The sequence below is a fragment of the Podarcis gaigeae genome (genome assembly GCF_964106915.1).
Source record: "Podarcis gaigeae genome assembly, chromosome: 17".
NCBI classification, from domain to species: domain Eukaryota; kingdom Metazoa; phylum Chordata; class Lepidosauria; order Squamata; family Lacertidae; genus Podarcis; species Podarcis gaigeae.
In genome coordinates, this window is record NC_139694.1 from 4,178,117 (window position 1) to 4,199,443 (window position 21,327).

The window sequence follows — 21,327 nt, forward strand, 5'->3', positions numbered from 1 at the left end:
AACCCCAGAGTCGGCCACGACTGGACCTAATGGTCAGGGGTCCCTTTACCTTTACCTTTAACCAACATGTCTTTATATTTTCTTTTTGTAACCTCTGACTGAATCCAATGGGTCTTACGGGAGCCATGTGCTTTCCTCTCATTCCCTCACAATTCTGCACACTGAAGCCAGGTCTCATATCCTACTTCTGACCTCACCTTTCTCATACTGATGGATGTTTCGACGCCGGGGCGCACGTTAAAGCCCCCGTCATCCATGAAGGCTGGTTCCTTCTGACCGTGCACCATCACTCGGGCTCCCGTCACAGTAGAGAGAAGTGGGATAAAGTCGTTCTGCTCTGTGCGGACAACTAGAGAGAGACCTGTGGAGACAGAGGGCAGGGAAGGCCAGTGGCAGTCATGCACAGAGATGAAAACAGGGCAAAAGAGAGATGGAAAGAAGATGGAACGGTAGACCAAACTGATGGACTATGCGGAGATGGCAAAAATGACTGGGAAAATCAGAAACCTGGAAGACCAGAATTTCAACAAAGACTAGAGGAAATTCATAATTTACCTTGGAGACTACTGTAAACAATTGAACTCTTTAGCAATATTTGAATAACACTTGTATTGTAAAAAGAACTAGGAATAAATGGGATACTTAAAGAATTGGAGTAATATGCAGCGGAAAAGGACTAGAGATGGAACCCATGGAAAGGGGGGGGGGGAAGTCCAGAGATTTGGGTGAATCTTTTGTCTATTTACCTTTTTATTACTTATGACTTTGAATGTAAACTTGTAAAACCAAATAAAAACTATTATCAAAAAGAAAGAAAGAAAAGAAACACACAAAAATGCAAAGAAAGGAAGAAAAGAAGACAGGCAGGTGGCTGTAGGAGTGAGCTCAGCTAGGAAGAAAAGTCAATGTTGCAGGAAAGAGATGAATGTGGTGCCAGATTAGAAAGGGGAATGAGGATATAGCTCAAGGAGCCTCTTCCGACATCCATCACTACCTTCCAAGCCCTTGCTCACCATTATTGATCCCAGGCAAGGAGGACATCCAGAGTGTGCTGCTGTTGTCATTGAACGTGTAGCAGTTTCCATAAATAGGGTGATGGAAATGAGTGTAGTTCCTGAGAAGAAGAAACGCAAAGTGTCCAGGTCAACTCAATGAAGAATCATAGAACTGAAGAGTTGGAAGAGACCCTGAGGATCATGCAGTCCAACCTCCTGCAATGCAGGAATATGCAGCTGCCCCATACAGGGATGGAACCTGCAGCCTGGTGTTATCAGCACCACGCTCTAACCAACTGAATTATCCAGAAAGACAATTCAGTTGAACAAAAGTGAAAAAGGCAGGCCACTGCGTTGGCCCATTAGAAATGAGCAAAAATCAACAGTAGCACAATTTCTGTACTGGGGCCAAGTAAACACAATAGCAAAAGAAGCCAGCAGGCTATAGTGTATGAGAACGCAGCCTAGGTATCAACCTCCTGCTTTAAAAATGGAATAGAGGAAGAGAGGAAAAGAAGTTTCTGTCATGGTGGAAGTCCCAGGTCTTGCAGCTTGTCTCTCCTAAGATGGAAGGTTTTGTGCTGATTTAACATTCTGCCAATAGGAAAAAGAAAGACTATTGGTCCAATCCTGGGGTCAGATATGCCCCAAGAAAGCCATACAAACAAACTATCTTGGGGTTGGTATTAAGCCACTATATGCCAATGAGAGGGATGCAGGTGGCGCTGTGGGTTAAAACCACAGAGCCTAGGACTTGCCGATCAGAAGGTCGGCGGTTCGAATCCCCATGACGGGGTGAGCTCCCGTTGCTCGGTCCCTGCTCCTGCCAACCTAGCAGTTCAAAAGCACAAAGTGTAAGTAGATAAATAGGTACCACTCTGGCGGGAAGGTAAACGGCGTTTCCGTGCACTGCTCTGGTTTGCCAGAAGCGGCTTAGTCATGCTGGCCACATGACCTGGAAGCTGTACGCCGGCTCCCTTGGCCAATAAAGCGAGATGAGCACCGCAACCCCAGAGTCGTCCGCGACTGGACCTAATGGTCAGGGGTCCCTTTGCCTTTACCTATATGCCAATGAAGCCAAACTAACATGCCTTTGATGATAAGTTTCTTTTGCCAGTAAAACAGTATGGTGGCACGTTAGTATTTAGTGCACAAATTAGTCCGGTACACAAATGCACAGGGACGGTGCATGGAGCATGACATCGAATTATTGTGCCATTAACATACATCTAATGTTAAGTATAAAAGTCACATAGGCGGAACAGTGTAGAGATAATTAGTTGTGAATGATCTGGGACAACAACTCTAATGGGCTTTGTGATTTTAACACACCGCTTGAGCAGTCTGGGCACAGTCAACGCATTTCACAATGGAACAAGTTGGGTTGGCAGATTGGTTACATGCAGTACACTGCTGCTGCCAACCAGGGAGATGACACCTTGGCATTGTCTTGGTGCCCTCAGGGGTCAGCAGGATTGGGCAGCTGCTGAGGGCACCAGAGCTCAGAAGGGCCCCATCACCCACCGGCCTGACCCCCCTAGCTCTGCCGCCAGTCACTCGCTTCACCTTCCCCTCCCCACTGCGCTGCTGAGGTACATTTGACATCACTTAATGGGTTGTTAATTATGTGAAAGCAGTGTTTGCCTTGCTGCATCCAAAGTTCTTTTTTTGCACCAGCAGAGTCAAATAGTGCTTAACACCTGCTCCATCCCATCTGAAGGCTATTACAAACGGCCACCTGTCATGTTTGAGCTACCTGAAATTCCTGCATAGCAGGGGGTTGGATTAGATGATGCTTGGGTTACCTTCCAACTTCTACAATTCTGTGATTCTATTCTCTGCTGACTTCAGCTCTTCAACCAAGCCCAGCAATATTATGTTTTATTCCTCTGCCCAAAGATTTGGTGTGCAGAAGTGCTGTAGTGAATTCAAAGATTTGCTCGTTGCCTCATAACATTTTACTTAGCCTTAGTAAAGGTAAAGGGACCCCTGCCTGTTAGGTCCAGTTGTGGACAACTTTGGAGTTGCGGAGCTCATCTCGCTTTATTGGCTGAGGGAGCCGGCGTACAGCTTCTGGGTCATGTGGCCAGCGTGACGAAGTTGCTTCTGGCGAACCAGAGCAGTGCATGGAAACGCTGTTTACCTTCCCACCGGAGTGGTACCTATTTATCTACTTGCACTTTGACATGCTTTCGAACTGCTAGGTTGGCAGGAGCAGGGACCGAGAAACGGGAGCTCACCCCGTCGCGGGGTGACCAAATTGTGTCTGTCATTATGACCCCGCAGTAGAGCTTCCTTAACTATGACCCCTAAAGTTTCGGATTCCCTCTAAACCGGTGCCAAAGTGTTGTGGTTGTTTTGTAGGGTTTTGTAGTGTGAACCCCTTGTTTTCTAGAACCACCCCCCACTGATTAATTGAGACATCAAACAGAGGTTCGTACTTAACAACAAAAAAATCAAACATGGTTCATGCTACAAAATCCTACAAAATTTTGGCACCAGTTTGAAGGGGACCCCAAATTTCAGGGTTTGAAAATTTCCCTGTGGAGCTTTGATGCACTTAGCAGCCTTCTCAGAGAAGATCCAGTGCTTTCTAATTCAGAGGCACAACAGATGTGTGAAAGTTATGGGCATGACCCACGCGCAAGCTGTGTCGACACCATAAATAGTGTCTGCAGCACCAGACGCAAATCAGCAAGGCTTAAACGTATTGCAAATTTAAACAAGAATAAACGGCATTCCGCGCTGATTCAGGGCACTTGTGAAGAAGCCTGGTGTCAGCAGCAGGTGGGTTTGGAGGGTGGGGAAACGGCGCGCACAAGTTGTGAAAGGAAGGTCAGAGTAAGGTGAGTTGACAAAGTACTGCAAACAATTGCTGGAACTAATGGTGGTTTGTCAGCCTGCCAGCTAGACCCAAACAACCGAGGCTTGGCTGCACTGGAAAAATGGTATTTTTGTTCCAGAGATGGGAATCTAACCAGTGTAACTAACCCCTGTGGTCACGGAAGGCCTGATTCATGTACGCCCTTATCACAAAGCCAAATGCAGCCCACTGGGAAATTGATACACTTCCTTGTTTTGCTGCTTGTGGGGCACTGGAAAAAACAGGGGCAAGGGGGCTGGTGGCCAAGAACCTGGCAGCAGAGAGGGGGTATACACATGGCCAGGGGGCTGTATTTACCTTTTGAGTAACAGGCAGAGCAGGGCTCCCTCAGCATCACATGGAAAGGGGTTTCAAATGAATCATGTTGACACCTTCCAATGAAAGAAGCGACTCCCCACAACATTTGGGTGACGCATAGCTGTCAACTTACAGATTTGAAAATAAGGGACCAGCAGCCTTGAAAATAAGGGAACACCAGCCAAAATAAGGGATTTTAGTCAACCAGCAGCCAAACAAAGCCTCAGGCGGTTGTTCCCACAGCACAGCAACGCAGCAAAGGGATGCAGCGAGGAAAACCACCGTCACCTCTCCGCTGGGAAGCGCTGAGCAAAGGCGAGTCCCCAGGCAACGTGGCCGATTTGATCGGCACAAGGCATGCAAGCTCCACCCCCCAGTCATTCTTAGACTCCTTATTGGGTGAGCAACGCAGCCAAGCAACACAGTTGGAGCCTCCCTCCTCCCTTGCCGGCAGGGAGGGAGGAAGAGGAGCTGCTTCCTTTGAAACCCAGAAAATTTATGGGAAATCATCAATCTGGGACAGCAGTGGGAAACGGCACTGGGATAAGGGAGTTTCCCGTCAAATAAGGGATGGTTGACAGCTATGGGGTAACGTCAACCTCCTTCTTGGCGGGAGGGGGGGATATTTGCTGGCGTGGCTGTACTGACATAACCGTAGGAACCAGCTACTAGGGACCGAGGTCTCTTTGGCTCCGCCAATAAAATATCTGAGGGGACAGGCCTCTCCAAAGTTGATGGGCACTGCCATTCAAATGGTGAGCGCGTACTGCGTCTTGTGGTTGATTATGCAGGGTGGGGCCTACCTGGACCCCCCAATATTTTATTCAAGTTGGCACCCCTGGACATAATTTGTAATGGTCCTTAACTGGGGTTGCCAAGCTGCCAGGCAGGATTTTGCAAAGGTGGGACTGCTTTTCATTCAGATGTCATATGTGAGTAGAACTAGGAGGACACGGGTGGCACTGTGGGTTAAACCACTGAGCCTAGGACTTGCCGATCAGAAGGTCGGCGGTTCGAATGCCCGTGACTTAGTCATGGTGGCCACATGACCCGGAAGCTGTATGCCGGCTCCCTTGGCCAATAAAGCGAGATGAGCACCGCAACCCCAGAGTTGGCCATGACTGGACCTAATGGCAGGGGCGTAGCATGGGGGGTGCAGGGGGGGTTGGCCGCACCGGGCGCAACATCTGGGGGTTAGGGTTAGGGGGGCAAATCCACAGGTTAGGGGGCACAAATCCATGGGTTATGGGGTGCAAATTACTTGCCTTGCCCCGGGTGCTGACAACCCACGCTACGCCACTGCCTAATGGTCAGGGGTCCCTTTACCTTTACCTTTACCTTTAGAAGGTTTCACAGCAAAAACATATTCCCAAATAGACAGAGATACTGGGAATATAGGGTCCGAACGGCATTCAGTGTTTGTCCAAACTACTGCTTCTCCCATGCTTTCTAGACATGAGCCGAAGAAGTTTTTCTTTTGTCCCACTGTTTCCCTGGGGAAACACAGTTACTGTTTAATTGGAACAAATGTTAATCCACAGATAACCCGATTGGTGTTTGTTACAATTCAGTGGTAAACAGCGGGGTTTCCTGGGGAAAGCAGTGGGGCGAATGAAAAATCTCTCAAACCCATGCACTGAAATGTGAACAAGCCCTCAAACTTTCCACCCACTAGGGATGGAAAGTTCTAACAGTTTGGGTGTCTCTATTTCACATTTCCCCCCAATCTTAAACCAAGTGCTTCACATTTCTGAAGCAATTTGCAATTTTTTAAAAAAATCCTCATAAACATAGCCAGCATTTTAGTATTTCTCCTAATGAGAACACATTTTTGTAGACAGTTCTCAATAATGTACACATTTTTGCAAGCCATTTTTAATGAATTCAATAATGCTCTTTTATGTGTTATTTCCACAAATGTGCGTACGTATTGTTTGCCTAGAGAACTGCATTGCAAAATTTGAATAAATGTGCATTTCGAAAGGTGGTTGTGTTTTGCTTCTTGTATGGCTTTGGCAAGTGTGAATTTGGCAGATTTGGCTTTAAATGTGAGCTGCATTGAATCCACCCTCCCTTACCCTCATTGCTAATGCCCACCAATTCTCTTCAGAAAAATGCCCCGCAGACAATTTTTCACCTAGAGTGGCTTCTGGTTTCAGAGTCTGGCGGTGGAAAAAACCAGATTACCTGGGGGGTGGAAGGTGCAAGGAAATAGGCAGGTGTCTGGGGAGGGAATATTTTATGTAAAAATTCTGTGCTCCTTCCCCTTCTCTTGGAAGGAAGTTCACAGATCATGTTGTGAATTGCTTTCTTTAACATGGAAATCCGCTACTTCATCAGCTATTTAGTTTTTTTATATTGAATTTTTGAGGCACTTTGAATCAGTGATGGGAAGGTGGCCTTTTTAGTTTTTATTTTAAAAAACCAAACAAGTACCGTATTTTTCGCTCTATAAGATGCACCAGACCATAAGACACACCTGGTTTTTGGAGGAGGAAAACAAGAAAAAAAATATTCTGAATCGCAGAAGCCAGAACAGCAAGAGGGATCGCTGCGCAGTGAAAGCAGTAATCCCTCTTGCTGTTCTGGCTTCTGGGATAGCTGCACAGCCTGCATTCGCTCCATGAGATGCACACACATTTCCCCTTACTTTTTAGGAGGGAAAAAGTGAGTCTTATAGAGCAAAAAATACAGTATTTTCCAAAACTAGGTCAAAATTAAGATACCCATGAACAGTGAGTGACCTGTGTCAATCATTGAGAGCCTTTCCTAGCCTGTTGGCCTTGAGATGTTTTGGACTATAATTCCCATCAGCCCCAGCCAGCAACGGGTACCGAGGTGGGGAAGGTGGGTTTCTAAAGCAGCAGTTATTTGGGGACTCACGCTTTGTTGCAGGTCTCCTCGTTGAAACGGCAGGAATAGATGAAGCTTGTGAAGTTGGACTCGTCGAGGTCTTTGACGTCAGGGATGCTCGCCAGGATGTTGATGTAGTGGAAGCTGTACCACTCTCGCACGGCATCCACACCCGAGGAGTACATTTGGTGGAAGCAGTCTGTCTTGTTTTCATTCCACTGCAAAAGGAAGTCAACAACCCCATTAGGCCACTTCCCCAAGGCATAGAGGATGAAATGTGGGCCCTGGGAAGATCAAATGGACATGGAGGAAGAGGGTCGTTCCAAATGCCTGACAAGGACGAAATGTTGGGGAAGCCGAAGAGGCTCAAATCTTGGTTGTCACACAAACAAGATTGTCATAAGACATATGGTTGTTCAGGATAGCTATGATGCAGATACATCAATTTAACATTTATTCCCTCGTCCAAAGTAAAAAGAGATTATCTTTACTGATGAAAAGCATTGTTTGTTTCTTTGATGAACTGGGGATTTAAAGGCTGCAGGTACAGTGGTACCTCGGGTTACATACGCTTCAGGTTACATACGCTTCAGGTTACAGACTCCGCCAACCCAGAAATAGTGCTTCAGGTTAAGAACTTTGCTTCAGGATGAGAACAGAAATCGGCAGCGGGAGGCCCCATTAGCTAAAGTGGTGCTTCAGGTTAAGAACAGTTTCAGGTTAAGTATGGACTTCCAGAACGAATTAAGTACTTAACCCGAGGTACCACTGTAATCTGAACCTGCACCATTTGAGAAGATGAGCGAGACTGAGTTAGATTCAGTCACTGCCCTTTCCAGCTTGTGTGTGTGTAATTTTTAATTAATTATTTTCTAATTTACATTTCAAAATATCCAAACAACTTTAAATCAGTGACTTCCCTTCTTTTTCCGTGGCTCAATTTGCATACCAGACATCCCTGCCTATTTTGCATAAACCAAACCATTCAGTATTCCATTGTTACATCCATCAAAACTTATTTACACTGTTGAATTTACCTTAATGCTACCAGTGTTATTAAATGTACACAGTTTCCACCCATATATTCAGTAAACATTTTCCAGTCTTCTTTAAATGTATGCTCTTCCTGTTCTCTTATTCTATATGTTAAATCTCCAAGCTGCATGTATTCCATCAGTTTAAGTTGTCATTCTTCTTTAGTTGGGACCTCGCTCGTTTTCCATTTGGGGGCTAGCAAAACATGGGCAGCAGTAGTAGCATACATAAACAACCTCTTTTGACAATTGGGAATTTCCATCTGAATTATGCCCAACGAAAAGGACTCTGTTTTTTTTGGAAAGGTACTTTTAAACATTTTTTTCAATTCATTCTATATTATTTCCCAATACGCTCTTACCCTTTTACAAGTCCACCATACAGTGGCACCTCGGGTTAAGTACTGTATTTTCTGCTCTATAAGACTCACTTTTTCCATCCTAAAAAGTAATGGGAAATGTGTGTGCGTCTTATGGAGTGAATGCAGGCTGCGCAGCTATCCCAGAATCCAGAACAGGAAGAGGGATTGCTGCTTTCACTGCGCAGCAATCCCTCTTGCTGTTCTGGCTTCTGCGATTCAGAATATTTTTTTTCTTGTTTTCCTCCTCCAAAAACTAGGTGCGTCTTATAGAGCGAAAAATACGGTACTTAATTCGTTCCGGAGGTCCGTTCTTAACCTGAAACTGTTCTTAACCTGAAGCACCACTTTAGCTAATGGGGCCTCCTGCTGCCGCTGCGCCACTGGAGCACGTTTTCTTTTGGAGGGTAGCAGGAAGAAGCAGATAGGTGCCACCAAAGGAATAGGAAGTCATCCTTACCAGAATGAAACCAATCTTCCAGTCACTCTTGTCCACTTGGGGATTGTTCTCCTCCATGCTGGTCTCACGCTTGTGTCTATAGAGCGGGTGGCGTTGGATGTGGCGGAACAGGCTTCTGGAGCTGCGTTTCCGCAAGGATTGGGCCTGCCAGTTCTTCTGCTCCATGGACATGTTGTATTTGTAGAGCTCCATCAGTGTCCGCTGTGTGATTTGATCCAGCTCTTGCAGCTGCTCCTGAATTGCACTGTACCTAAAAGATGGAAGAAGGGGCTTAAAGGGGTCTTACCTCAAGGGATCCAGTACGTGAAAGGTGGGCAGAAGGTAATATAGTCTACTTGATGGTCGGTTAGGGGTGCATGGGGTGTTAGGGGAGGGACACGCCATGCTCCTTCTGGGGTTGTTTCATCCACCTTTGGGCCTCACCCTGTAATCAGGTCTCACCTGTGGCTCCTGCCACATGGTGTTTCCTGCTTGGCAGGGGGTTGGACTCGATGGCCCTTGTGGTCTCTTCCAACTCTATGATTCTATGATTCTATGATTCCTAGAAGCTGTCAACACGTGACAGCGGCCACACCCCAGGAATGGCCTCGACGGATCAACCAAACCAGGACAGGGCAACCAATCAACCAATGGGTCTCAAACCCTCGGTGAGTTGGAGACTTCCTCTACATGCAAAGACAAGCTCTGGTGGAATGAGTGGACTAGGTCAATAGTGGGTCCAATGGTCAAGAAGCTGGTTTCTGCATGGTCCTAAACCTCCACTGTGTTGTGGCTATACTCATTTGTGAGAAAGGCTTTGGGAGTAAACCCTGAGGAAAAATCCATACCTGCTGCCTTGCCAGGACCTCTTTAGGAGGAGAAAAGGGCCAAGGAGTAAACAACACACAAGACAGTTGGATGGTGCCTACTGGGCCTCCTTCCGGCAACTCCTGCAGCCAAGCTGGTGCCAAACGTATTGTTCTGCTTTCATTTGGCCCACATCAGCAAGGCTGAGAGAAGGGTCTTGTTGTCTGGGCAGCCCAGGACCTCCATACACACTACACAAGCTTGTGCTCCAGGGAGGTCACTGTGGTGCTGCTAATGCAGCAAAAACAGCACAGGAGGCAGCAGTTATGAACTGCCAGTTTCTGCAGCCACAGCAGGCGCCGTGATTCCCCAGCAGTGTGCCTTCGCTCTCGGTGGTGCACTTTGTTGCCTCTTGAGACAAATGGATGCCTGGAACCACCCCCTTGATCTGATCGGGCATGGAACATATTTCAACGCAAGATCAGATACTCAGGATCGCATTACACAGGTTAAAGGTAAAGGTAAAGAGACCCCTGACCATTAGGTCCAGTCGTGACCGACTCTGGGGTTGTGGCGCTCATCTCGCTTTATTGGCCAAGGGAGCCGGCGTGCAGCTTCCGGGTCATGTGGCCAGCATGACTAAGCTGCTTCTGGCGAACCAGAGCAGCGTACGGAAACGCCGCTTACCTTCCCGCCGGAGCGGTCCCTATTTATCTACTTGCACTTTGACTTGCTTTCGAACTGCTAGGTTGGCAGGAGCTGGGACCGAGCAACGGGAGCTCACCCCGTCGCGGGGATTTGAACTGCCGACCTTCTGATTGGCAAGTCCTAGGCTCTGTGGTTTAACCCACAGTGCCACCCACGTCCCAATTTCACACGTTAGTCGTGCCTTAACTGTTTGTGGATAGTGAGTGCTAACTCACCCTTTATCAACCTAAAACACTGGGCAGGGGAAGTAGACCACGCAAGGCTCAAGTCAGCCCCAACTGGCAATATTGCACATCATCAGGCTTACCTGTAGGGATTGAGAGTACACAGCGTGACAGCAGGGAAGGTCAGCCTATCAGAGTTGAGGTTCAAGTTCAGGTTGACAGGAAAGCTGAAGTACTCTCTGTAGATGATTCCAAACTGCCAGTACATGAGGCCAAAGGTGAGGAAGAAGAGAACTGACCAGAAGGCCGTCTTCATCTTGTTCTTCTTAGAACAGACCAGCCGGATGGCCCCATGGATGGTTGTGTTGTTACAAAAGAACTGGAAAAGCTCCTGATAGGAGCTAAAGAATTCAATGAGACCAGAACTCTCTTCTTTTTTCTCCTCCTTCTTTTTTTCTTGCTTTATCTCCATTTTGAGCTGTTCAGCCCTCTTGCGTCTAGGCTGGTTTTCAGCCTTCACGGTTACAATTCGAGCTGAAAATATATGAAGAAGAATATATATATGAAGAAGAAGAGTTTGGATTTAATATCCTGCTTTATCACTACCCTAAGTGGCTAACAATCTCCTTTCCCTTCCTCCCCCATAACAAACACTCTGTGAGGTGAGTGAGGCTGAAAGACTTCAGAGAAGTGTGACTAGCCCAAGGTCACCCAGCAGCTGCATATAGAGGAGTGGGGAATCAAACCCGGTTCACCAGATTATGAGTCTACCACTCTTAACCGCTACACCACACTGGCGCGCTCTCTCTCTCTCTCTCTATATATATATCTCACAACCATTTCTAACTTCTCCATTCAACTTCTCAAAGGGAAATTTTGAAATGTAAATGTAAATTCACATTTTGAATGTGAAAGTTTAACTTAAATGTTTAAAATCAGACCGCCATACAGACGGTTTAATGCTTGCTTACCCAGAGGTAACATAAACCAATGGGAGAGGCTTGGAAGAAAATGTACGTAGAAATGCACCCATATCTCTTGGTAGCTTTGATGTTGGCAAATATGAAATATGACATTTCATTCATATGGAGTACAGCCCTGGAGTTGAGTTCACTAAACTGCCTCAGGGTCTTACTCAAGCAGTCAGGCTTGCCTTGGTGATAATCAGTGATACCCTACACATATTATTTCTGTCTGTGCTCACTGGGTTTATTCCCAGGCTCATAGTATTGTAATCTAGCCTCCTTACTAATACAGATCCACACCATAGATTTAAAGCACATCCAACATACATGGCTTTCCTGCAAAGAATCGTGGGAACTGTAGCTTGTTAAGGAAACTGGGAATTGTAGTTATGCGAGGGGGAAGCTGCAGTTCCCAGAATTCTGGGGTGGAAGTCATGGCCTTCAAAGGTGCTCTGGAGGTGCTTCAAATGCACGATGTGAGATCTTGAATGCTCCCTGTTAGGTTGAGAAAGGATCTTGGCTCTGCAAAGCATATTCCTTTCCATCTCCCTTGTCTCAGTCACATAACTGTCAACTTACGGATTTGAAAATAAGGGACCAGCAGCCTTGAAAATAAGGGATCAGCAGCCAAAATAAGGGATTTTGCTATTGTAAAGAGTTACACACATTGGCAGGATTGACAGATGCTGTCAATCCGGCATCAGGTGGTTGTGGCGCGGCCGCGGCCGCTGAAGCGCTGCCCTTCTGCGTCCCTCCCCATCCCCTCCTCTTCCTCCTCCCTCAGGCCGCCTCCTCAGCTGCCACCACCGCTGCTGCCTCCGGGCTTGTGGGCAGTGTGGGCGAGAGTCTCTCCCCCCCCCTCTCTTGGGTGAGTAAGGGCCGATGGAACTCCTCGCACCAGAACAATGGCACCAGCGCGCTCTCTGTCTCGCGCCGGAGGACCCTGAGCCGCTGCTTCCCTCCCGAGCCGGGCGAGCATGAAACCCGGGAAATTTAAGGGACACCATCAATAAGGGACAGCAGCGGGACACGGCGCTGGGATAAGGGAGTTTCCTGCCAAATAAGGGACGGTTGACAGCTATGCTCAGCCATAGCCCTGCATATCAATTCCCGGAGCCTCTTTACAGATTAGTCTCAGGAATGTAACACTGTTTGGTTTGGGTGTGACGTGCCTTTTGCACCAACAAACGCAGCATAAGGGGTCTCTGTAGTATAGTACATTTTAAAATGGGGTTTTAGAGTTTTTTAGGAGTTTTTGAATGTTTTATGTGTTTTTCTGTAGTTTTCTGTAGTTCTGTGGTAGTTTTATGTAGTTCTGTGGTAGTTTTATGTAGTTTTTATGTAGTTTTATGTAGTTTTTCAATTTCATTGTTCCGCAAGGGACAATGACAATAAAGATATCGTATCGTATCGTAACAAGTATCTCCAGTGTTAGAAGCAGCAGCATGCCAGATTCTGGGAAACACAATTGGGGAGCCCGCTATTGCACTCACATCCAGCTTGCCAGAGGCATCTGATTGGTCACTGTGAAATTAGATGGCCCTTTGGTCTGGCAGGACTGAGATGTGGATATATGCTTCAGAGATCCAGACCGTGGGGAGCTCTGAAAAATTAATATTTATAATTTGGACTTTTTAATTTTAATTATGATTGGGTATATTAATTGGAGGGGACGCAGGTGGCGCTGTGGGTTAAAGCCTCAGCTCCTAGGACTTGCCGATCGAAAGGTTGGCGGTTCAAATCCCTGCGGCGGGGTGCGCTCCCGCTGCTCGGTCCCAGCGCCTGCCAACCTAGCAGTTCGAAAGCACCTCCGGGTGCAAGTAGATAAATAGGGACCGCTTACTAGCGGGAAGGTAAACGGCGTTTCCGTGTGCGGCTCTGGCTCGCCAGAGCAGCGATGTCACGCTGGCCACGTGACCCGGAAGTGTCTCCGGACAGCGCTGGCCCCTGGCCTCTTAAGTGAGACGGGCGCACAACCCCAGAGTCTGTCAAGACTGGCCCGTACGGGCAGGGGTACCTTTACCTTTACCTTATATTAATTGGATGTTTTTTATTGGAAAATCAATGAAAATTATTTTTTAAGAAAGATGGCCCTTTGGTCTGATCCGACAGGGATCTGCTTACATTCTTAAAATCACACAGAAGTGTGCCTTGTGCCTTTTGTTTGGTGACAAGAAGCCTACCTTTTCCACGAAGTCTTTGGCTCAGGCCCTTGGTCCTCATATCCATCTGAAACAAAACATAAGTAAATGTAACTATATCTGCTCATATGCATCCGTTGACTAGCTGAACCTTTCCCATTCCTTCCCTTCCCTTCTTTTGTCTCACCCACTTCAGAAATTTAGACCGTCAGCTGCTTAGGGACACAGATCTGTCTTTTTTGAGTACATTCCTGTTTGAGCTGAACTGGACGTCACTCCTATCGCAGTGTTGTGTAGTGGTTAGAACATGGTAGGCAAACTAAGGCCCAGGGGCTGGATCTGGCCCAATCGCCTTCTGAATCCAGCCCATGGACGGTCCAGGAATCAGCTTGTTTTTACATGAGTAGCATGTGTGCTTTTATCTGAAATGCATCTGTGGGTTATTTGTGGGGCATAGGAATTCGTTCATTCCCCCCCCCCCCAATATAGTCCGGCCCCCTGCAAGGTCTGAGGGACAGTGGACTGGCCCCCTGCTGAAAACATTTGCTGACCCCTGGGTTAGACTGTCAGTGGAAGATTGGAAGAAATTTAAAGACTATCTACAGAAACATTGTAAAATTAAGGAATGTTAGAAGGATGCTGGAATGAAGTTATGTGGTTTTAGCAGTAATGCTACAAAGGGGTATGTAAAAATGGATTGTTAATAGATGAGAATGTAAAGTTATAATATATTAAAATAAATTATTAAGATAAAAGTAAAAATGGAAAGGATTTGCTGAAATAACTAATTGAACTAGAATACAAAAAAGGGAGGTGTGAGGAGGTCAGGGAAACAAGTAAATGAAAGACAAGATATGGAAAGGTTGATTTGTTTTTAATTATTTTTACATTTCTGTATTTTGTATTCTTTTTTTTCTTTTTTTTCTTATTCTTGTAACTTTTTTGAAACTTTAATAAATATTTTTATTTTATTTTAAAAAAAGACTGTCAGGCCAGGACCTGGGAGATCTGGCTTCGAATCCTTAAAATGTAAAGGTAAAGGGACCCCTGACCATTAGGTCCAGTCGTGACCGACTCTTGGGTTGCGGCGCACATCTCGCTTTATTGGCCGAGGGAGCCGGCATACAGCTTCTGAGTCATGTACAGAGCAGCGCACAGAAACGCCGTTTACCTTCCTGCCAGAGTGGTACCTATTTATCTACTTGCACTTTGAAGTGCTTTCGAACTGCTAGGTTGGCAGGAGCAGGGACCGAGCAATGGGAGCTCACCCCGTCGCGGGGATTCGAACCAGTGACCTTCTGATCGGCAAGTCCTAGGCTCTGTGGTTTAACCCACAAATGCCACCCACATCCTTGCCCAGCCACAAAGCTCCTTGGGGGTGACCTTGGGCTAGTCACTGCCTCTCAACCTAGCCTACCTCACAGGGTTGTTGTGGGGATTAAATGAGGAGGGGGAGAAAATCATGTGCGCCACCTTGAGCTCCCTGGGGGGGGGAAAGGTGGGATATAAATGCAATAAATAATAGTTTCATGTGTCATAGCTGTTTTTGATTTCACATGGCAGGGCGGGGTGGGGGGGCGATGACGACAATGAGAACTTCATATTGCCAAGTAACATCCAGTTTGGCTTCTTCTGCCCTCATAAAGTAATGAGTAATCAATCGACTCATTGACAGATCCTTGCAACAGCAGACTAAACAGGAAATGTCCATACTGGCTAATATTTCAATAAGGATTTATTTACTTATTTATTTTTTAAAAAGTCTACCACAAGAAAAAACACAGCGCCCATACGTAGCAAAGTGAAAAATGAAGTTCTATTATATTATATTTGACAATCTTTTTCTGTGCCATGATAAAATGAGTGCCACTTCAGATTACTCAAGGAAGTGCTTGTGGTTGCCTAATGAAGCGTAAAGGTCAGAAGCAGAAACTGAGCTGGCTTTATCGCTTTCTTCACATTGATGACATGTATTTATTCATTTATTTGTAATTCTTTAGTCTAACCTCATGGTTTAGCTTCTGCTTGGCAATTTTTTTTGAAAACTGATGTTTGGCCGGTGCATTCCTGTAAACTGCTTCTATCTGAAAAGCTGGAATATAGAACTCTGAGATATAATTAATAGTCAAAATTTGTTCTTAATGGTTGCGTAGCTTACGTAGGTAAGACACAGAGAGCATGATCCAGCCAGAATTTAAGGGGAGAAATATAAGTGGGGCTCCCATGGGACTTATAAAGCAGTGGCATAGCGTGGGTTGTCAGCACCCGGGGCAAGGCAAGTAATTTGCACCCCCTAACCCGTGGATTTGCGCCCCCTAACCCGTGGATTTGCGCCCCTAACCCTAACCCCCAGATGTTGCGCCCGGTGCGGCCGGCCCCCCCTGCACCCCCCACGCTACGCCACTGTTATAAAGGCCCAAACCAGTTCTTTATTTCTTTATTTACCATCCCTCTGCTTCTTCCTCACAGATTCCTGCCCAGAACAGCAGCTCTTCAAAGGCACAGGCCTATTCCCAACAAGACGTCTTAGTCTTCTTACCCAAATCATTAGCCTGCATGTACACCATACATTTAAAGCACATTTCCCTCCCCAAAGGACTCTTTTGTTGAGGGTGCTAGGAATTGCAGTTCTTTGAGCAGTAAACTAGAGTTCCCAGGATTCTTTGGAGAGGGGGACGTTCTTGAAATGCATGGCATCTGCACAGCTGACAACACTCGGGGCGCGGGGGAATGGAACCCAAATAAAAATGGAAGTGATTTAGAAAGGTGGTTGCTCCTAAAGTAAGTAATTCCACCATCCTTACAGGGGTGGAGGGGGAATCAAAAGGTCATCAAAACTACAGAATGATAAAGATGCTAAAGCCAGCAATTTTTGAAGAACAATACAGTGGTACCTCGGGTTAAGTACTTAGTTCGTTCTGGAGGTCCGTTCTTAACCTGAAACTGTTCTTAACCTGAAGCACCACTTTAGCTAATGGGGCCTCCTGCTGCCACCGCGCCGCCAGAGCACGATTTCTGTTCTCATCCTGAAGCAAAGTTCTTAACCAGAGGCACTATTTCTGGGTTAGCGGAGTCTGTAACCTGAAGTGTACGTAACCCGAGGTACCACTATATCTATTATATGCGACTTCTAATAAAATAGCATGCTCTAAAATAGCCTTTGCTAAACTGGTGCCCTTCTGGCTGGCACCAGGGGGTTTAGTCCAGAACATCTGCAGAGCAGCAGGTTGTCAAAGGCATCTCTAAAGGGCTAAGCAAAATGATGTTTAGTCATGTGCTGTCATGTAAAAAAGTGTTGCCTGACTTATTTAAACATGAAAAAGTGGATGTGCGTACTGCCCATACCCTCCAACATTTAGCCAATGAAAACATGGATATTCTTGGGCGGATCTACACACAGGAAAACCACCCCCTCACTATAAATACCTATAAATACACCAGGAATTAAATTGTTATAACAAAAGAAAAAAACCGCTATGGAGAATCGCTTAGAATTTTTTCTGTGCTCTCTGTCGCCATCTGGTGTTGCATGTTTATAACACATTCAAAACTCTGCTTCTTGACTAATGTAGTTGAGTCCCTATTCAATACTACTACTACTAATTTTATTATTTATACCCCGCCTATCTGACTGGGTTTCCCCAGCCACTCTGGGCAGCTTTCAACATATATAAAGACATAATAAAACATTAAACACTAAAAAATAAAAACACTAAAAAATCAGATGTCTTCTAAAGGTTGTATAGTTACTTATCTCTTTGGCTTGGTGGGGGTCGCATGACTCCATACCCTCCAACATTTCTCCCATGAAAATGGGGACGTCCTAAGGAAAAGTGGGGCTTCCCAGGATCATATCAGAAACCAGGACAGCTTCTGTAAATCCTGGGCTGTCCCTGGAAAATAGGGACACCTGGAGGGTTCTGACCTCCCAGTTCTTCCTTACCTTGCAGTGCTCTGCACTTCACACACCTTTCCTGCCAGCGGAGCTCACTTCCTGTAAAAGAGACAGGCTGCAACGATGGCCACTCACCCCATTTGGTATTAAATGAGATGGACTGGAATAAAAATGTCTGCAACCAGTGGCGTAGTGTGGGTTGTCAGCACCCAGGGCAAGGCAAGTAATTTGCGCCCCTAACCCCTAACCTGCCGCCACTGCCAGCTTCTTCTTGCTGCTGCCCGGGCTGGGGTATTTACGGTAAGGTAGCCACGGCGGCGACGGTGGGTCCGTGTCAGGTGATCTGAGGCGAATTGCCGCTGGTGCTGCTGCCCAAACGACGCCGCTTGCCCGGAGGAGGAGGGCAGAGAGGCGAGGAAAATGCAACATGGCCCAGCAGCTGCAGCAGCAGCGGCGGCGGGGCTGTGAGGAGGGGCTGCCCGGTGCGCCCTCCGCGGCCCTGATGCGCGGGGACCGCGGCGAGCGCTGAGAGCCGCTGCCTGCCGGACGCCTTCAGCCCGGACATGCGTACAGCTCGTCGGTTCCGCGAGACATGGGGCTCTGCTACAGCCTGTGCCCAAGGCTCTTCGGCGACTCCGGAGGCGGCGAGTGCGCCCCCCCAGATGTGGCGCCTATTGCGGCCGGGGCCCCCCTGCACCCCCCACGCTGTCTGCAATGATGGAGTGCAGAGAGATGGAGGGAGGGCTCAGCTCCCCTCAGCCACTCGGGCCTTTTTGGTTCAAAAGAGAACGTCTGGGAGAAGACTGCTTGTAACAATGATGTGTGGAGAGGGGTAGGTACCGTAATTTTTGCTCTATAAGATGCACTTCCCCCTCCTAAAAAGGGGAAATGTGTGTGCATCTTATGGAGCGAATGCAGGCGGGAGGCTCTGTCAGTGCTCCCTTTAAAGAGCCATGTGGAGCATGTGTTCAGCTCCTGGGGGCTTTTCCCTGAGGAGAGAGAAGGGCTGCACACTCTGCACGCTCGTTAAAGGGAGTGCAGCTCTTGGGGGAGCCTTAGCCGTGTGCAGCCCTTGCCCGGGAGAGGCTGCGCACAGCTAAAGAAGATGCCAGAACAGTGAGCGGGATCCCGCTGGCTGTTCTAGCTTCTGGCTTAGCCACGGGATGAAGTCTCCGCAGGGGAGCGGGGAGCCTCCCCTAAAAACTAGGTGCGTCCAATCGTCCAGTGCGTCTAACAGAGCAAAAAATACGGTACATGAACAAGCCAGAGCTGTGGCTGTGTAATGCTGGGGCTGCACCATTACATTTTGTTGGGTCTTTGCAGAAAGACCATTACCTGCAGGAGCGAAAGGGCTTGGAGGTGAGGGGAATTCTCTGACAGCGTCTCTGCTGCAAATCTCCCCCTCCCAATGCCGCTTTTCTCTTGAAGAACCTGCTGCTAGAGTTTAATAAGCACGTAACTGTGCAGTCAGACTCCAACAACAAGTCGAGGCCACTCATGCAAAATGGTTGCAACAAATGGCAGCCTCACCACAGAGAGGTGAGCACTGCAAAACACCAACACCATCATCATCATTATTCCGGCAACTCTTGTTAGAGGTAAAAAATCTGAGAAGACCCAAGGCAAGGAGTAAAGCCCAACAGGAGTGCCTGGGCAAACAAAGGTGACCTGAGTTGTGTGTGAGAGATTGAGAGAAACATTATATACTTTAGTGTGCTACATTCCATCATTTCATGGCAGAGAGGCAAGACAAGGCAAGGAGAGTCTTTGGCGGCTGTCTGTCTGCTGCTTCAGCATCACAGTGGAAACAAGACGAAGGAAACCAAACTCCAAAAGTGGGCTCAGGAGAACAATTCCTCCAAGCAGGTTATTGTGGCCTCGATGCACCTCACGCATTCAGTATTTATGCTGTGCCCACACATTGCCTCCCCCATCAAAATGCCATCCCATATTATTTCTCCATTTCATTTGGATTTATCATTTATACAGAAGACCCGTCAGTAAACAAACAGAAACCCCCAGATCCTGGAAATGGCAAATCTGGATTAAACTGAGGGTGGGGTTAGATATGGGACGGCAATTTAATGCAGGCGATATTGTGTGGGTGCTGTGAAAAGCTTGCCTGAGTGAACAAGACAGAGCCCGCCATAAAGTGGCTTGCGGAGGTGCCTGTTTTCTCATCCTGTGTTAAAAGTACAGGGCTGTCTTGCTGTCCCCCAACAGAGATCCATGTACAGTTATCTCCCCCCAACCACCGTGGGCCGTGCTGTGCCTTTAAAGAGCTGCCTGACATGCCAAAACTCAAGGTTTTTCCCCCACGTGGGGATAGAAGTGATGGGAAAAATTAAACTCCACCTGCTAAGCGTATGCTGTTGCTAAAGTAAAGGACTCTATATGGGCTCTTGGGTACCCCCATAAGGGAAAAGGAGCAGTTTTTTCTTACAACATTACACATTTGGAATAACGGTAGAATTGGTTAATTCCAGTGGGAGACAGCTGACTTTGTCCTCCCCCCCCTTCTTATCTACTTGTATCCCTTGTCTCCTCCGCCCACAACTGCACAGTCCCCAGGCTTTACCTGTTGATTAGGATCAGAATGAGAGGTGGCGGAGAGACCAGCCTCTTGCATGTTGCCTTTGGTGATGATGCTTCTGTCCTGCTGCATTTTCCCTGGGGGGGGGTGCTCCACCCAGCAGCTGCTGTCTCTGCTGCAGAAGAGGGAGAGAGAGAGAGAGGGAGAGAGAGAGAGAGAGAGATCTTCTTGCCTGATCTCAGGAGGCTGGCCCCTGCTTTGCTGGCAGCTCCTTGTTCCTGATGGTTGGGATTAAACTGGTTCCTTTCCAGATCAATCTGGCGACTTGTCCTGCTCCTTTGGCCCTCCCTGCCTCTCCCCGCCCATGTAAAGGGGCTGGGATGAAAGAAAAGTTTAGACAGCGGAGGCAGCAGCAGCAGCAGCAGCAGGAGTCTCAATTTACTGCATAATAGCAGAGAGGTTGAGAAAGATGGAAAGGAGGAGGTGATAGCAGTAGAAGGAAACGATGAGGCTATGTCTCCACTGCAGGACATCTTACCTTACATTCAGAGAGGGATGCTATTTATTCTATGTTATACTGAATTACAGCGGCTAGCTTTATACAGTGGTGCCCCGCAAGACGAATGCCTCGCAAGACGAAAAACTCGCTAGATGAAAGAGTTTTCCGTTTTTTGAGGTGCTTCGCAAGATGAATTTCCCTATGGCTTGCTTCACAAGATGAAACGTCTTGCGAGTTCTTGCGAGTTTGTTTCCTTTTTCTTAAAGCCACTAAGCCGCTAAGCCGCTAATAGCCGTGCTTCGCAAGACGAAGAGACTCGCGGAACGGATTAATTTCATCTTGCGAGGCGCCACTGTAATTTGATTTCTCCGTGTGCAGCCTGTTTGTTGCATCACTTCTTCCATCTCATGGTCTCCCCGGTCTAACATACCTCAGTTTCCTCTGTCTTTGGGCTGCACCGGCTTGTGACTGTGTTACTCAGGGGTAGGCAACCTAAGGCCCGGGAGCCGGATCTGGTCCAATCTCCTTCTCAATCCGGCCCACAGACGGTCCGGGAATCAGCGTGTTTTTACATGAGTAGAATGTGTCCTTTTATTTAAAATGCATCTCTGGGTTATTTGTGGGGCCTAGGAATTCGTTCATACCCCCCTCCCCCAAAAATAGAATCCGGCCCACCACATGGTCTGAGGGATGGTAGACCCGGCTGAAAAAGGTTGCTGACCCCTGGTGTAACTGGCCTTTGAGGTGAGTGGAA

General features: G+C 47.3%; 1 protein-coding gene across 3 annotated transcripts in view; it reads right to left on the reverse strand.

Moving 5' to 3' along the window:
- SCNN1A (sodium channel epithelial 1 subunit alpha) overlaps positions 1–20,476 on the reverse strand; it is a 30,500-nt gene extending 10,024 nt beyond the window's left edge. Inside the window, exons 1-8 of one of the 3 annotated variants that reach the window (XM_083718963.1) lie at positions 20,120–20,375; positions 17,590–17,640; positions 13,689–13,734; positions 10,684–11,074; positions 8,883–9,132; positions 7,060–7,247; positions 1,014–1,114; positions 198–361 (exon numbers count right to left, since the gene is read on the reverse strand). In XM_083718963.1, coding sequence (XP_083575089.1) covers positions 198–361; positions 1,014–1,114; positions 7,060–7,247; positions 8,883–9,132; positions 10,684–11,074; positions 13,689–13,734 — 1,140 coding nt within the window. In that variant the 5' untranslated portion in view covers positions 17,590–17,640; positions 20,120–20,375. Of the gene's footprint in view, positions 1–197; positions 362–1,013; positions 1,115–7,059; positions 7,248–8,882; positions 9,133–10,683; positions 11,075–12,998; positions 13,111–13,688; positions 13,735–17,589; positions 17,641–20,119 lie in introns of those variants that run through there. The other 2 variants (XM_083718962.1, XM_083718964.1) reach the window with 2 other exon arrangements.
- Positions 20,477–21,327: the final 851 nt, after the last annotated feature.